This window comes from Stenella coeruleoalba, assembly GCF_951394435.1.
Source record: "Stenella coeruleoalba genome assembly, chromosome: 1".
Lineage (NCBI taxonomy): Eukaryota > Metazoa > Chordata > Mammalia > Artiodactyla > Delphinidae > Stenella > Stenella coeruleoalba.
The window spans coordinates 82,221,495-82,238,298 of record NC_137169.1 but is presented as its reverse complement, the minus strand read 5'-3'; the positions used below and the strand labels follow the sequence as shown (position 1 = coordinate 82,238,298).

Here is a 16,804-nt window from a genome sequence, read left to right as displayed (position 1 = left end):
TTTTATTTTTTTATACAGCAGGTTCTTATTAGTCATCCATTTTATACACATCAGTGTATACATGTCAATCCCAATCACCCAATTCATCACACCATCACCACCACCACCACCCCCCCCCACCACCACCACCCCGCTGCTTTCCCCCGGTGGTGTCCATACGTTTGTTCTCTACATCTGTCAATTTCTGCCCTGCAAACCGGTTCATCTGTACCATTTTTCTAGGTTCCACATATATGCATTAATGTACGATATTTGTTTTTCTCTTTCTGACTTACTTCACTCTGTATGACAGTCTCTAGATCCATCCACATCTCAACAAATGACCCAATTTCGTTCCTTTCTATGGCTGAGTAATATTCCATTGTATATAGTTCCACATCTTCCTTACCCATTCGTCTGTCCATGGGCATTTAGATTGTTTCCATGACCTGGCTATTGTAAATAGTGCTGCAATGAACACTGAGGTGCATGTGTCTTTTTGAATTATGCTTTTCTCTGGGTATGTGCTCAGTAGTGGGATTGCTGGGTCATATGGTAATTCTATTTTTAGTTTTTTAAGGAACCTCCATACCGTTCTCCATAGTGGCTGTATCAATTTACATTCCCACAGATGATGCTATTTTCCAATTCGTTCGTGTGTAACGGGGACGAGGGCCCTAGGCCACGCCGGGACGGTCTCTCCCTGCACAAGGCTGCTGGGTCTTCCACCGCACTGCCGTGAACGCTAATACCCGTCTCCTTCCGGCTCCCGGGGTGAGACAGCCTTGGCCTAGGTCGGAGGGGCGGAGGCGGTACGAGTTCTCGAGTTCCGGGATTCTCGCGGGAAAACGCGAGTGTGGCGCTTCTCTGACGCACTTCCGGAGCGCGGTGGGGCCGCTGCGGCGGCTGCAAGCCTGGAGGATGGTGGTTACTAGGTCCGCGCGGCCTCAGGCCGGGATCCAAACCACGTCAGTTGAAAGCTCCCAGCAGAAGGTAGGAGATCTCAAGCCTCCCTCATTTCTTCTCGCTGGTTCGCAGGACGGTGCTCAGGGAGGTGGCTGGCGCTGGGGTCCCGCGGAGCCTGGGGAGGAGCGGCAGAAAAGCCGGAACTGGCAGCGCGCAGCTGTGTACTAGGCTCCGCGCTAAGCCTGTAGCTTCCTCCTCAGACCTCACTAGGGTCTTTTAACGTAATGCTTGGCAGGGAATAGAGAGATTAGGTAACTTATTTTGCAGTAGTTCAGCTCCGTAATGCCGATGCACAGCTCAGGCCTTTTAATCTTACTGCTAACACCGTGCTAAGGAGGATTAATTTCGGCCACCAAGCGTGAGCCTCATTAGCTGGATTGGATGGAGAAGGCACCATTTTCACGTGGGAAGACAGGCTGTGCCCCGACAGCACCTCCTTCTGGCGTGGGGAGGGCTGTGGTGACGCCAGCTAGTAATTCAGTGGCGTTAGTCGTCCGCTGCCTCTGATATTGCAATGAAGGGAAGGGAGCATTAATTCGCTTAGGTATGAAAACGTAAGCACCGCGACCGATTCCATCTTTCGTCTTTTCCTATATGTTATGTCGGAATGTAGGTCCACCTAGCATATGTGACTTTGAGTGGAGAAAATTTTCTTTTTCAATTATTTGTTTTGTTCCCTAAAGTCAGATCCAGGACTTAGGTGACGCTAGTGAGGCGGGGCCTGCAAATGCAGTCAGATCCAGTATTTAAGTATTGATTTTTTTTTTTAAATTGTGGGTGGTGATGGTTGTTGTTATTGTTTTGCATTAATCTTGTTTACTGAGTTTTTTAGTGCTCTCTCAAAATTTGCTTCTGAGGGGAGTGCCTCATTCACTTTGCTCTTGTCCCATCCCTACCTAAATCACAGTGTATTTTCACTGGCTTGTAGAATTCTGCTGCCTCAAGAATTCAGGCACATCCAAAAGGCCAGAAGGAATCTCCATCTGATGACCCAAGTATTGCTGAGTCACAGACTAGTAGGGAACAAAGTCCAGCTCCTAAAACCAGGAAGAGGAAGAGCGGAACTACAGGTTCATTACCAGGAATGAACAAACCTTCTACTGATGGAGAGATCTCTGAAGCAGAGTCAAACTGTTCTTCTGTGTCTGAGGCCCAGGATCCCATTTTAAGAGTAACTAGGAGAAGGCAGATCTTAGTTGCAGGCACCCCAGTTTCCAGTGTAAGGAAAAGGCTGAAAATAACTCGAGTAAGTGAGTCTCATACTGAAGAAGAAGTCTCTGAAGCAGAATCACATATTTCAGGTATTTCTAGAATTGTGCATCCCACAGAAATAACAACAAGAACCAGGAGAAGTAAGGCTAAATCCCGAACCTATCCAAACCAAGAATCCCATGTGGAAGCTAATTCTGATGCTGAGTCATCATGCTCAGACATTTCTTCATTTTCTGGAATTGCAACTAGGAGAACAACAAGGAGTATGCAAAGGAAATTACAGGCACAAACTGAGGAGAATGATACTAAGATTGTACCAGGAAATGAAAAGCAAATCATAAATACACCTGTGAATTTAGAGGATTCAGATACCAGACGAACTTCTCGTTTGCTAGCAAGATCGCTTTCTCAGATAAATAAGCCAAATATCTCTAATAATGAAACTTATGATGACCCTGATAATGACTCCTTCTTTGGAAATTCAGGAAAAAAACTAATAGTGCAAAAACACCAAAGTTTTAATATAAGAGAGGAAAAACAAGACAACGTTTCACCTCTCAAAGAAATAACAAAGGAGAATTGTAAGAGCTTAGAGGAAGAAGCCAAAGGAATAATAGATGCAGGAAAAGAAATTAATGAGAAAAATTCTCAGTTGAAGAGTCTTTCTGAACTTCAGGACACTAGCCTTCAGCAGTTAGTTTCGCAAAGGCATTCAACCCCTGAAAGTAACAAAACCACCTCAGCATCCTCAAACCTGAACTGTGAGGCTGTAATGAAATCGTTAGCTCAAACATTTGCAGTTGTGGAAGTGGACAGATGGAATGAAGAGAGAAACAGCAGCATAAAAACAAGTGACTGGATAGAGCTTGGTGATGGTGATGATAATGATGAAGAAGAAGAGTGCACAGTTATAGGTGTTGGCGAAGACATGAGCAAAGAAAGGGATGTAGATTTTGAGTGTGATACCAAGCTGTGTGAAGTTGAGCCCAGCACATCTCAGGATAAAGATGATTCTGTTTTATTAGTTCTCAGCAGTGATGAAAGCCAGCAGTCTGAAAACAGTGAGAATGAAGAGGACACTGTGTGTTTCATTGAAAATAGTGGTCAAAAAGAGTCATTAAATGGAGACTCAGAAAATACATCACCTGACAATGCATTGTTTGTAATTGACACAACTCCTCGATTGAGTGCTGATAAAAATTTTTGCTTGGATGAAGAAGACAAGGCAAGTGAGGTTGCCACTGAGGAAGAGGAGGAGGAGGAAGAAAGTGAAGAAGAACCATCAGACAGTGACAGAAGTAAAGATAATGAGTTTAGTGATGAAGACAACTTACTAAATAGCACAAAATCTAAACTGTAAGTTTTATCTTTATTTTTTAAAGTAAGTTTTTGATACATGTTTGAAGTGGCTAATTTACCATAAAAGTATTAGTCATAGAAATTGAAAAAATTATTACTTTGGGTTCTTTATGGAAGAGCTTTTTTATCCAGCATTTCCCTTGTTTATGTGGGTATCTTTGTTAGTCATATTTTTCCCACCAATGAGAGCTAAAAGTACTCCGTTTGGTGGTACATTAAAAATCATCTGGGGCTTCCCTGGTGGCACAGTGGTTGAGAGTCCACCTGCCAATGCGGGGGACGCGGGTTCGTGCCCCGGTCCGGGAAGATCCCACATGCCGCGGAGCGGCTGGGCCCGTGAGCCATGGCCGCTGGGCCTGCGCGTCTGGAGCCTGTGCTCCGCAACGGGAGAGGCCACAACAGTGAGAGGCCCCCATACCACACACACACACACAAAAAATCACCTGTTAAGGTTTTCTTGCACGATTATTAAGAGCAACATATAAAAGGGAAGGGAGGTAACTTGGTTTTTTCCACATGTTGATTGTAGAGAAATTGAAAAATAGAGGAAAACCTGAGAAAAACAATAACCTATAATCCCATCTATCACCCATTGAAAAGCACTCTTTGGGGGCTATTTCTTTAGTTTCTTTTTTGTTTGTTTTTCAAATTTGTTTTTCCTAGGCACAGGCCCTTGGTGGCAGTGTATCCACTGGAAATACAGGTATCGTTGGTAAGGAACTATCCATTAACATGCCTAGTCTTCACTGTAAACAAGTGAAATCGCTGAGGCTAGTCTCAGGTGTACTTATTTTTTAAAAGCCACACCTCCTCCCCAGGATAATTGTAATGTACACTCAGGGTTGAGAATCACTGCCAAGGCACTACAATTGAATGATTTCACTTTCCAGTAGAGGTTGATTATCAAAACTTTTAACTGCTCAGTTTTTATGAATAATTAGGAAAGAAACTGACTGTAAGTCCAAGTGTACTTGTTTATAAAAAGGACTCTTCAGTAATATAAAGTAGAAATTTTTATTACATAAATATAGCAGGAGCCCAAGCCAACTGCAGAAGATTGATTTGGTGGATCCAGGGTTTGACAGTTACATTTTTTTTAAATCTCCAGTGGAAGGTACGAATGCTCATTGTTTAAAACTCACTGATTTAGAGGCACTACTAAATGCCCTTAAATTACCCAGAAAAACATTCCAAATTTGGATAACTTAGAAGTTCGGAGTAGAAGACCCTGTCTTTCTCATTGGCTTTGGAGATGGAAGTATGTGGACGTATATTAACTCACTACGTATACGTGAAGTTGAGCAAATTGCCAGATGTATTTCCTCCTCTTTTCTGTAATTCTTTCTTTATAAAATCCCTTTATGAAGTCTGTTGTCATGTAATATGGCCTTAATCCTCTTCTAAGAAAAACTAGGGAATAAATTTTGATGTGCTTCCAAAAGGCTTAATTCATTATTCATCCCATAATTTTCTTCTAAATAAAAATACAGTCTCAATTGTTTCCATTTTGAACTACTAAATGATCTAAAGATCATTTCTTAATCACTTAAAAGTGATCATTTCTCTTTCAGTCTGAAGTTGACTAGCAGCAGCATAGATCCTGGTCTGAGTATTAAGCAGCTGGGTGGTTTGTATATTAATGTCAATGCAGACAAGCTACAGTTGAACAAGAGAACCCTAACACAGATCAAGGAGAAAAAGAAAAATGAGGTAAGTTGCACAAAGCATCCCATTGGTTTTCATAGAACTAACCAGTCACTTCTAGAAATGATTAGTCCTTGGTAAGAGACTAATTTTCCTACAGTGCAACCACATTAGCCTACTGTGCTTCTTTTTTCCCTCTTTCCAGGACAATCATTTCTTCTTTTTTATTATAAAGTCCCAGCTATAGAAGATGAGGCTTGAAAACTAGAGTGATATAGGATCAGTGTTACTCTTCTTGCAATCACCAGTTATGATCCCAAGGGTTGTGTTTTTTCTTTTCTTGCTATACTTTTAGTTCTTAACTGCTTTGGACTGTGTTGAAAATCTGAAAGCTGCGAGTGCCCACTAACCCCACCAGGAAAAAAAGCACATGTGCGCATAGACATAAAATGGTACATATATTTTCAGAAAGAAATTACAGGTTAGGTAACCTCATCCAAACCCTCAGTTTCAGCTGTCACCTTGAATGACTTCCAAATCTTTAGTATCAGTATTTTCTAGCCTTGCAGCCTACCCAGGTCTTTAAATCCAGGTGCCTATTGTTTGTTCATTCAGATGTGCTCAGGCAATTGACTTCACTAATTGCCCTTCTCTTCCCTACCTAAACCAGTTACTCCTTTTGCAAGGGAAAATCTGTTTCCCTTTTGCACTCAACAACTAAGCCTAGGGGACGGTGCTTGTTACATACTTTCTACTCTGCCCCCCTCCTTTCCACCCCACTGTCACTGACTAGTGACATCTGTTGTGTTTTTCATCTAGACTATTGTAGTGGCCTCCTTACTCTTCTTCAAGCCATCCTCCATGGTCTTGCTGGATTTCTTTTTCTAAAAATACAAATCTGACCATGATATTCTGTTTAAGTCCTGTAGTAGTTCCTCAGAGCATTCAAGGTGCCTCTGTTCCTCTAGCTCTGACTGTCCACCTGCTGTGTTCTTACCATTGAAAATTACTATAGTTCCCTGAACACACCCTGGTCCTTCCCCCTACCTCCAATGCAGAGATTATAAATCACAACCTTTAGGAAGCATTCTTTGACCCTAGTCCTTCCCCCTACCTCCTCTCTGCTTCTGCAACACCCAGTATAGATCTAAGTGATTATTGATCATGTGGTATTCATTGTTTTTTTTTACTGTCTTTTATTTCTGGACTGGATAATTCTTTGTTGTGGGAAAATGTCCTGTGCCTTGTAGGATATTTTTTAGCAGCATCCCTGGCCGCTACCCCATAGGTGCCAGTAGCATCCATCTCTACCAGTGCACCGTCCCCCCACCTCAAAATGTCTTCAGATATTGCCAGTTGCTCTCAGTTGAGAACCAGTCTAAACCCTACTATAGTACTTGACACACAACCAGCTCTTAATAATCTATTAAATAAATGTCATGCTCTCTTCTCTGATAGGAAAGTCTAGACTGCTACTGTGCTACCCAGCAACTTCTAGTCCTGAACCTGAATTGAGGATTTCTGAATTGATAATTGACTTCTAAATTGATAATTTCAAATGTTATTGACCAAATTAATATTTGCTGTATTCCTGTGAACTGTTTTGAGGGTTAAGGAGCAGCTGTCTTTAGTTCTTATACTGGGGAAATGACTAATAACCCTCAGGTTCCTTTTAGTCACATACACAGTATTAAGACAGTATTTAATAACCCTAGGCAAGTAACAAGAAATGCAGAAGACATTTAGGAAAAGATTAACAGATCTGACTACTTAAAATTTTAAAACTTAGGCAAATAAAAACACCTTAAAGACAAGTAAAAGACCACAGGTTAATACCAAGATACAAAATACATTTCTACAAATTAATAAGAACACAACCCTGTATAAAAATGAAAAATAACCCCCCCCCCAAAATACAGGCATACCCCAGAAGACGACTTATATTACAATACATAGCTAATAAATACACAAAAAGTTGATCAACAGCAAATGGAAACATTCATGAAGTACCACTGACAAAACACAAAAGGATAATCTCCTGTGTTGGCTATGTAAAGAAAATGGTACTGATTAACTCTTGGTAGGAGTTTATACTACTTGGATGCAAGGCAATTTAGTAGTCCCTATGAAAATTTAAATGACACATTTTGGAATCTGTTTTACAGAAATAATCACAAGTGTGCAGAGATGGTGTTTACAGTGTTTCATGGAAAATGTAATGGAGACTTACTAAACTAAATATCAAGAAGAAAAATTGTGCATAACAGCTGTTAAAAAGAATGAAGTTGATCTTTGTATGAATTGACATTGAAAGAGCATCTTTGATATATTGTTGGGTTGCCAAAAGCAGATTTGCTCGATGGCATAATTTCATTGGTATACCATAAAAAGCATATGTTGTTTAATCAAAATCTATACTGCTGTTTCTTATCAGTAGTCTAGCTGGTCTCCTCAGATCACAGAAAGCGGTTTTACCAGCATCGAAGAACTTATTAAAGCCTAGTCAGGTTTTTTTCCAGGGAGTTCAAGAACTGTATGGCATTGTTCCTATTGTCTTTCGTTTCCAGTTGGTTGGTGCAGGTGGCTGGTTGCAAACCAATGAAATGCAAGTGGACACATTAACATATATCTGGTGTGTGCAGATTCAGATTAGAAGAAGAAATTTGAGATGAATATTGATTTTATAGATTGCCTAAACCCTTCAGTTTGTCTTCTAAAGCATTTTTATTTTGATATAATTTACAAATTTAAGGACAGGAGCAGGTTTGCAGTAGTATGTTTGTCCATATAGAAGGTTAATATATCTGAAGTAGTCTTCAGTGTGGGAGATGTTTCCTTTATAAGGCAATAATGTTGAAACAATAATGACATTCTGACATTTTAAAACCAGTTTAATATTTTTGCAGCTTTTGCAGAAAGCCGTCATTACTCCTGATTTTGAAAAAAACTACTGTGTCCCACCATATAGTGAATCAAAGTATAAACTTCAGAAAAAACGCAGAGTGAGTACAGTGACTCATTATTTAGAATGTTTAATGTGTTTGACTATATATGTTCAGTTTATCTAACATGGCTGTACAACTAAAATATATACGTTTCCAAAGAAAATTGTTACAGATATCTAAGAGCCCGTAAAATATGGTTCCATAAACAGCGTTTCTTATAGATTTTCACAAAGTGAAAGCTCTTTTTTTACCATCCTTAAAAACAGTGGCAGCCAGCATATGAGGTCACTGTCCACACCACACCTCTTGGCTTATGGGTACTGTTCACAGAAGGCTGGGAGCTCTGTTGTGGGCTTTTGTAGGGAACTGGATGTAACCATTAAAAACACTGGCCTATTTAGTCTGCCAACTGAAAGCATAGAAGGTATTTTCTTTAGTAAAATACAGGGGACTACTTCCATTTCAACTAATAAGGATAAAGAAATTATTGAGAGAGCTTAAGAGGAAATTTGAGGATGGTGCTCCAGTAATGTCACTAATATGACCAGAGCACCCTGGCACATGGTAAACACTCCAATATTTGTTGTGTGAATGAACAAAAAATGAAATTAAGCAAATAACTTGCTAGGAGTTTTCAAAAAACAAAGTTTTTGAATTTTAGAAATAATAGAAATTTCTGGACTTGCTGGAGTGAGTAACTTTCTGAGACAACTCGGTGACTCAGTAAAAGTGTTAATGTTTACATAAAAGCTCCAGAAGTAAAAATGTTTTTTATACATTACATCTTGTGTAGGGTATTCTAGACAATGAAAATTGAAGCTGTGGATTACTCTCGCAACAAGTCAGCAGTTCTTACTAAGATACAAAGTAAATTTTAAGGAGCCCTCATTTAAGAAACTGACAGTGCTGTGCCTGATTTATCAGAGAAATCACTTTTTGTGATCTAATCATTTTATGAAAGGTGAATCTGGAGATAATATATACATTCCTGTAAAGTAACCTTATTTGTTTTTCATGAAATTTTCTTTATAATTTTAGGGGGAGTGAGGTATAGTTTATACACTGCTTATTAAAATCAGAATTTTCTAATTGTTTCTGAAATTTGAATTTCAGCAAGAGCGACAAAAAACAGCAGGTGATGGCTGGTTTGGTATGAAAGCTCCAGAACTGACAGATGAACTGAAAAATGATCTCAAAGCACTGAAGATGAGAGCTAGCATGGACCCAAAAAGGTTTTACAAGAAAAATGATAGAGACGGCTTCCCCAAGTACTTCCAGGTATGAAGCAAACAGAATAATGGTAGTGATGTTCTGAGGATTTTAGTTTGGAAAGCACTATAGTGATTTGTTTACTCTTAAATGAATATTTACAGAGCACATCTGCTTGGGCCGTATAATAATGGCCAGAACCCAATTCAGGCAGCCACCAGCTTGTAATGGCTTTCCATATAGCAAGATGGTGTTCCAGACGGTAACTAGGTTTCCGAACGGTAACTAGTTTTTCATAATTTCTTCTCTAAAAATTATGAAACTTACAAGATGGGTGTACCATATATGAGTATTATTAGCCTAAGAGCAAGACTCCTTGCAGGATGGGGCAGGAAAGAGGGACTCACGTACACCAAACTCTTCTTTTTTTCAAGGTTCTTTATTCTGAAAACAAGTTAAAAGTTGGTTTCCAAAGTGTTTTCAGATGAAAGTCCAATTGATTCACCCTCTGGTAGCTCTCAAGTTCATTTCATTCTTCTTGGCTACCTTTCTTGTCACTCATGGATTACTGTAATAGTCCTTTGCCTCCAGGTCTGCTCTCCCTTTTGGTCCATCCTCTACATTGTAGGCAGTCATCTTTCCTTTAAAAAATAGCAGTCTGTTTCATGACACACCTCTGCTCAATGATAATCAAGATATTCAATGGTACCTTCAGTGATTCTTATAACCTATAGGATAGAGTCTATATCTATACCCTTTAATGTAGCCCTTCACCATGTGCACCCAAACCAGCTCACTACCCCTTTTTTGGTCACATGGTCTCCTCTTAAGCTCCAACACACTCAGCTACTCAGTTTTCTCAGGATATGCACAGACTGGTCTAGTCATTCTGACTTTACAAGTGTTTGGCTCTGCCATGTTTGCTTGGTGAAATTTTACCCATACAAATCCAAGCTAAAATGTCATCCTTTGTAAAACCTTCTTTACCTCCATTCGGTAGAATTCGCCATTTAGTTTTCAGAGCATCTAGAGTGTTTTGTTCAGCATAATATTAGGTTATGCTTTAATTTTTTAGTTGTGTACCTTCGGATCTTCCTTGAGACTCTGGGGGCTTCCCTGGTGGTGCAGTGGTTAAGAATCTGCCTGCCAGTGCAGGGGACATGGGTTTAAGCCCTGGGCTGGGAAAATCCCACATGCCACCGACCAACTCAGCCTGTGCGCCACAACTACTGAGCCTGTGCTATAGAGCCCGCGAGCCACAACTACTGAAGCCCGCGCACCTAGAGCCTGTGCTCTGCAACAAGAGAAGCCACTGCAGTGAGAAGCCTGTGCGCTGCAACGAAGAGTAGTCCCCACTCGCCACAACTAGAGAAAGCCCACAAGCAGCAACGAAGACCCAATGCAGCCAAAAAAAATAAATTAATTTTAAAAATTATTTTAAAATTAAATTAAATAAATAAATAAAATTTTTTAAAAAGATTCTGGCCCCCTCACTGGCAGGGACCAGATATTCTTTGTCTTTGTTTCCCTAACACCTAGCACAGTGCCTGGCACATAGTAGACATTGTAAATTTTACTTGGTTGAACATACGAACAGATGTGGAGTGGTCAGTAAGAAGGTTCTAAGTTGGCAGCAATTATGATAACCTAGGAGATCAAATAGGTATATAGTAGAATGTATGTGTCAATTTCGTTAAATTGGAAAACTAAAACAAAAGACTATCTGTCCCACTTTTCCTCCTCTATTTAGACTATTCATCAAGAATTTACTGTCTAGCACTTATATAAAAGGAATTTTGGTTTTACTGTAAACTCTAATGAAGAAATGTCATTAGTAGGACCCAGTGCAGATTGAATAAGTGATTTTTTTTCTTTAAGAAACGGCAAAACTAATTTTAATATTGGTAAATTGTAAGCTGTGTTTTCCATTACTTTCTATAAATATACTTTGTTAGAGCTACCCTGAGATACGAAAGATACTTGGCCTTCAGGTATAGCATGACTTATTTCAATCAATCATTCATAGATTGGAACCATTGTTGACAATCCAGCTGACTTCTACCATTCACGAGTTCCCAGGAAACAAAGGAAGAGAACTATTGTGGAGGAACTGCTGGCCGATTCTGAGTTCAGAAGGTAAAGGAATTTATGTTTCACTTCATAATATGTGTGCTTTCCCTTAGAATATGCATAAACTTTAAATTCAAGACAATTTTTAAATGCTTTAGCACAGAGTTTCTCAACAGCAGCACTATTATATTTTTTGGATGGAATAATTATTAGGGGGGACTGTCCTGTACATTGTGGGATCTTTAACAGCCTCCCTGGTGTCTATCCACTAGATGCCAGTAGTGCACTCCCCTCCCCCCCAATTCATGACACTCAAAAATGTCTTCAAGCAGTTTCAAGTGGCCCCTGTGGGGCATAAGCATTCCCAATTTAGAACCACTGCTTTAGAGGGAAGCATGAAAGTATTTGGCTGACTAGAGGAGAATGAGCCCACAAAGGAGACTGGGAAAGAATAGCCAGGGAGGCATGAAGAAAACCAGGAGAGCACAGTGTCATAGAAGTCAAGGAAAGGGACTTCCCTGGTGGCGCAGTGCTTAAGAATCTGCCTGCCAGTGCAGGGGACACGGGTTCGATCCCTGGTCTGGGAAGATCCCACATGCCGCGGAGCAACTAAGCCTGTGCGCCACAACTACTACACATGGCACAACTACTGAAGCCCGCACACCACAACAAAGAGCAGCCCCTGCTCGCCACAACTAGAGAAAGCCTGCGCGCAGCAACGAAGACCCAACGCAGCCAAATAAATAAATAAATTGGTGGGGGGGAGTCAAGGAAAGAGAACGTTACGGGCAGGTGTAAGCTGGAGGGAGTGGCTAACAGTAATAAGTGCTGCTGAGAGCTCAGTTGAGGTAAGAACTAAAAACTTTGGATTTAGTACATGGAGGTCACAGTAACCTTGGCAGAAGGAGTTTTCAGGGGAGTGATGGGGAGGAAAGCAGACTGTAAGGTACTTGAGAGTGAGCTGAAGAAATAAGGGAGAAATCTTTGAAGAAGTTTGGTTGTGAGCAAGATGAGAGAGTCACAGCTAGTGGATGGAGTTGGTTTTTTTTTCCTGAGATGGGGCAATTTGAGTATGTTTAAATGTCCTTGAAGTAGGTATGTGTATAGTATAGATTTAAAAGCATACCTCATATAGAAACCTCTGCCGGACTTCTAGATTCGTTTAGTAGCAAAAGTGAAAATGTTTATCAAGGTTTTTTAAACTGGTGTAATATATAGACATGGAAAACAAGTTTGAGTGTCACGTAAACTATTTAATGAGTCTGGTTTATGGTGAAATTTTTAGAAACAAGCAATGCTCTTTTCTCACTTCTCTCTCTTTGGAAATCTCATCCCCACAGAGTTTGTATTAATCTATATACTGTTGACTTTCAAATGTGTATGTCTAGTCTAGTTGTCTCCTGAGTCCAGAGCCCATAACCAGCTACTGCCTCAGGAATATCTAATGGGTATCTCACAGGCCCCTCTAAGAGCTAACTTGGGGTCTACTGACCTCATCCTCCCTGTACATTCTGGTCCTCTCCCAGTGTTCTGTATCTCATGACCAAACGGCATCACCCTCTGTCCATTAGGGCAAGTCCTAATACCTCTTCTCCCTTCAGTCCCATGTTCAAACTGTCAGAGTCCCTCCCATTTTCCTATCTCTCAAGCGTGTCTGTTTCCTTCCCCACAGAGGTGTGTGGTACAAGGTGATTGAGTCTTTGCTTATTTAAAATTGACCTATATTTTGTAATCTTCATGATGGCAGTCTCAGAAATTACAGCGTGGGTCTCTAGTGGCTGAAAGTTTTCAAAAGTCTTTCTCTACCGTTGCCGTTTTTTTCTTACTAGACTGCAAGCTCTGAGGGTAGGGACTACTATGGCTGGCTGGTTCACTGCTCTGTCCGCAACACTTAGTATGGCTTCTTACACATGGTGGAACTTAGTGCAGATGTGATGAATATATAGTGAAAATACAAAAAAAAAAAAAATGAAATTTAGAAGTGCCTCCCCGCCGCCGCCACCCCTCTCCCCACCAAAAGGTTACATTAACTTCTAATGTTTGGTGTGTCATACTTTAGAACTTAAAGGTTTGGTTTTTCTTTTTAGATATAACCGAAGGAAGTACTCAGAGATTATGGCTGAAAAGGCAGCAAATGCAGCAGGAAAGAAGTTTCGAAAGAAGAAGTTGTTTCGCAATTAAGATTCACCAAGCAAATCACAAAATTTTACATCTCCCCTTTATTTATTACTAAAGATATTTTGAAAACTGACAACAACCATCACACAAATTAACATAGCCTGGCCCTATTTATATATAGGGATTTCTCTTTGGAAAAAGTTGATTTTAGAGAGGATTAATCACATGCCCCTTGGGATAAAAATAGGGGTGTCTACAAAGGATCCACTCATGCTTAGACCCTTTGAGGAGGAAAAAAAGGAAAATAACCTCAGTCATTTAACATTTTTGTAAAGTTTTCAACATTTGGTTATTTAAAGAAAATTTAAAACATTTAAAAAATATAAAGTTTGCTAACATTCAAAAATTTTAAAGTAATATGATCAAACATACGTGAGCAATATTGTAATTATTATGTAGAGATGTGTGTGTAGGGGGGAGATGGTGCCCTTTTGTCAGTTGCACATTCAAGTCCAGAAAATTGGTGAAGCTGGGATACAGAGATCTTGTTGCCAGTATGACAGTCACAGTTGAAACCAAAGAAATGTTAAAAGTGTTCTTGGGGCTTCCCTGGTGGCGCAGTGGTTGAGAGTCTGCCTGCCGATGCAGGGGACATGGGTTCGTGCCCTGATCCAGGAAGATCCCACATGCCGCGGAGCGGCTGGGCCCGTGAGCCATGGCCGCTAAGCCTGCGCATCTGGAGCCTGTGCTCTGCAACGGGAGAGGCCACAACAGTGAGAGGCCCGTGTACCGCAAAAAAAAAAAAAAGTGTTCTTGGAGCATGTGTATGTTAGTATATGACCAAAGAACTAAATGAAGCTATAAAAAGGACTTAAAAGATAGATAGACTACTTGGAAAGTCTGGGTTAAAGGTAGAAGCAGGAGAGCTATTTTCCTTCTTAGCAACTGAAACAGGAGGAAAGATAGATTTTCTCCAGATTCAATGTTGTGTTCCAGTGAAATAGTATTAATATAATTTTAATTTGGCCAGGAGGTAAAGTGGCCCAGCCTATCTCATCTCCAGTGGCAGAAATATGCATCCTGGCTAAAGCAACTCACGACACCCAAGGAGTGTTGGTCATTTCTGTTCATGCTTCCTGGTGGGTTATTGTTTCCTTCATGTCGTTATTCACGGGACATCTGTTTTGTAACATACTGCTTTCTTGGGATTTCAGTAAATAAGAAATCTATTCTGTGTTTACTGCTTGGGATCATAAGCAGCCTAGTAATAAAACAATGACATTCATAGGTGGAGTTAGTGAAACATCTCTATCTGTTCTCTTTTATAGAAAAGCTTTTATTCCAAGAATATTAAGTTTTGCCTTCTGGGTAAAATAAGGACCTGCTATGAGAGAATTAAATATAAAAACAAGAAATAATTTACCCTTTACACATTCTTCCAGAAGGAGACATTGTTAGTAGAACGTTTCTTCAGCTCATGCTACTATGCTATAAGAACAGTCAAAGCTGTCAATCCTTTTGTATGGTGTTTCTCGGCGCAATTGAGGACTTACGCAGTTTTTTCTCAGGCTCAAGGTGTGTGTCAACTTTATTCATAACTTTCATGCTGGTTTCTGACTAATGAATGCTAGAATAGGTTGAATTATGTGATACTTCAAAACTGCAGTTATGACAAATATTTGGTACATTATAGTGCATTTTACAGGGAAAGCAAGATTGGAGAACTACCTTCCCACACAGAGCAGCATTAGAGCTCTGGATTGGAAAGCAGTGATGAGGACCGAGAAGTGAACCTAAGCGCCAAGTTCAGCTCTCACTAACCCACCTTAGAGGTGCTCTCAGTACGTGTTTTGAGTACAGTTGACTCTTGAACAACACGGGGGTTAGGGGCACTGAACCCCATGCAGCTGAAAGTCAGAAACCTTAACAGTAGGCCCTCTGTATCCACAGTTCTGCATCTGAGAACCAACTGTTCAACTGCTTGCAGATCATGTAATATCAATACTTTAGTATGGATTTATTGGAAAAAAAATCTATGTATAGTGGACCTGCTCAGTTCAAGCCTGTGTTGTTCAAGGATCAAATGTATTATAGTTACATTTTAACACGCTCCTTTTTTGTTTCCATTGATTCTTTTTTTTTTATCTTATATGTATTTTTGTAAGCCACATAAAGTAACTTGGAACAAAGTAGAGAGTTATCAACGAATGTAAAATACCTTATCCAGTGAAATAAATGCTTCAGCTAAAAGTCATTTAAAGTGATCTCTATTAACATTTACTTTAAGGAATTAAAACTGGTAAGATGCATAGTAGCTTCATCTCAAATGTGCTCTTCACAAATTTATTTTAAATCTTCAAAACTGAGTATCAAACTATGGGCTTCCCTGATGGCGCAGTGGTTGAGAGTCCGCCTGCCGATGCAGGGACGCGGGTTCATGCCCTGGTCTGGGAAGATCCCACATGCCGTGGAGCGGCTGGGCCCGTGAGCCATGGACGCTGGGCCTGCGCGTCCGGAGCCTGTGCTCCGCAACGGGAGAGACCACAACCGTGAGAGGCCCGTGTACCGCAAAAAAAAAAAAAAAAAAAAATATATATATATATATATATATATAACTAGGTAAAGGTCAGAACGAAGTCTCTTAGTGCTCCCAGCCTTCTACAAAAGTCTGTACTTGAATAATGTATGTATTTGTCTTGTTTTTTTAAGCAAAGCAACTGTTGAGAAAAAGTTTTAGTGACTTTGGCTTCTGTCACTAAACTCAGTCCACTTACTGGAACTATTTTAAGGCTTAATGACTATCAGAAGTACATTGACTTCTCAAATGAAAAGCATTGTAAAGCGTACAAAGTGCTGATGTAGTGTGCTAATGAAAGGAGGGCCTTCAGAATACCTTACAGTCTTGAAAGATTTCTGAAGTGCTTTTAAGACAGCTTATTAAAAAAAAAAAAAGCCTACAAAGCTAGTTTTTTTTTTATTTTCTAAAGTGAGGAAATTAGGGAAAGGAAAATGAAGATGGAAGAAGTTAGAAAACTAACAGTTGATGAAGGCAAGCTCTGAGCTTCCTGGCATCTAACACAAAAATCAGCTCTGTGTTCAGTGTTCTGCCATAATATAAAAACAAAACAGCTGCTTTAGAGAAACACCATTATACCTATTTTTAAGACCTGAAGAAGTGTTGCATGGGTCTCATAACAAGGATGTCAGACTACAGGCCATGCTTGGCTGTCCAGAGGATAAATGGCAGGGTTTTAAAAGGAAGAAAGACTGTATAGAAACGTTTAATGAAACTTTGAGCAACT

At 40.1% G+C, this 16,804-nt stretch overlaps 1 protein-coding gene across 1 annotated transcript; it reads left to right on the top strand.

Moving 5' to 3' along the window:
- The first annotated feature begins 100 nt into the window (after positions 1-100).
- On the top strand, positions 101-15,984 carry DNTTIP2 (deoxynucleotidyltransferase terminal interacting protein 2). Its single transcript, XM_079944094.1, has 7 exons — positions 101-972; positions 1,874-3,513; positions 5,088-5,226; positions 8,067-8,162; positions 9,219-9,383; positions 11,341-11,450; positions 13,472-15,984. The coding sequence occupies exons 1-7, from the start codon at positions 901-903 to the stop codon at positions 13,563-13,565; spliced, it is 2,316 nt and encodes a 771-aa protein (XP_079800220.1). The 5' UTR covers positions 101-900; the 3' UTR covers positions 13,566-15,984.
- Positions 15,985-16,804: the final 820 nt, after the last annotated feature.

Coding starts and splice junctions, on each gene's coding strand:
- DNTTIP2 (XM_079944094.1), top strand. CDS start 901: ATGGTGGTTACTAGGTCCGCGCGGCCTCAGGCCGGGATCCAAACCACG. Junction 3,514..5,087: donor AATAGCACAAAATCTAAACT/GTAAGTTTTATC, acceptor TTTCTCTTTCAG/TCTGAAGTTGACTAGCAGCA. Junction 5,227..8,066: donor AGGAGAAAAAGAAAAATGAG/GTAAGTTGCACA, acceptor ATATTTTTGCAG/CTTTTGCAGAAAGCCGTCAT.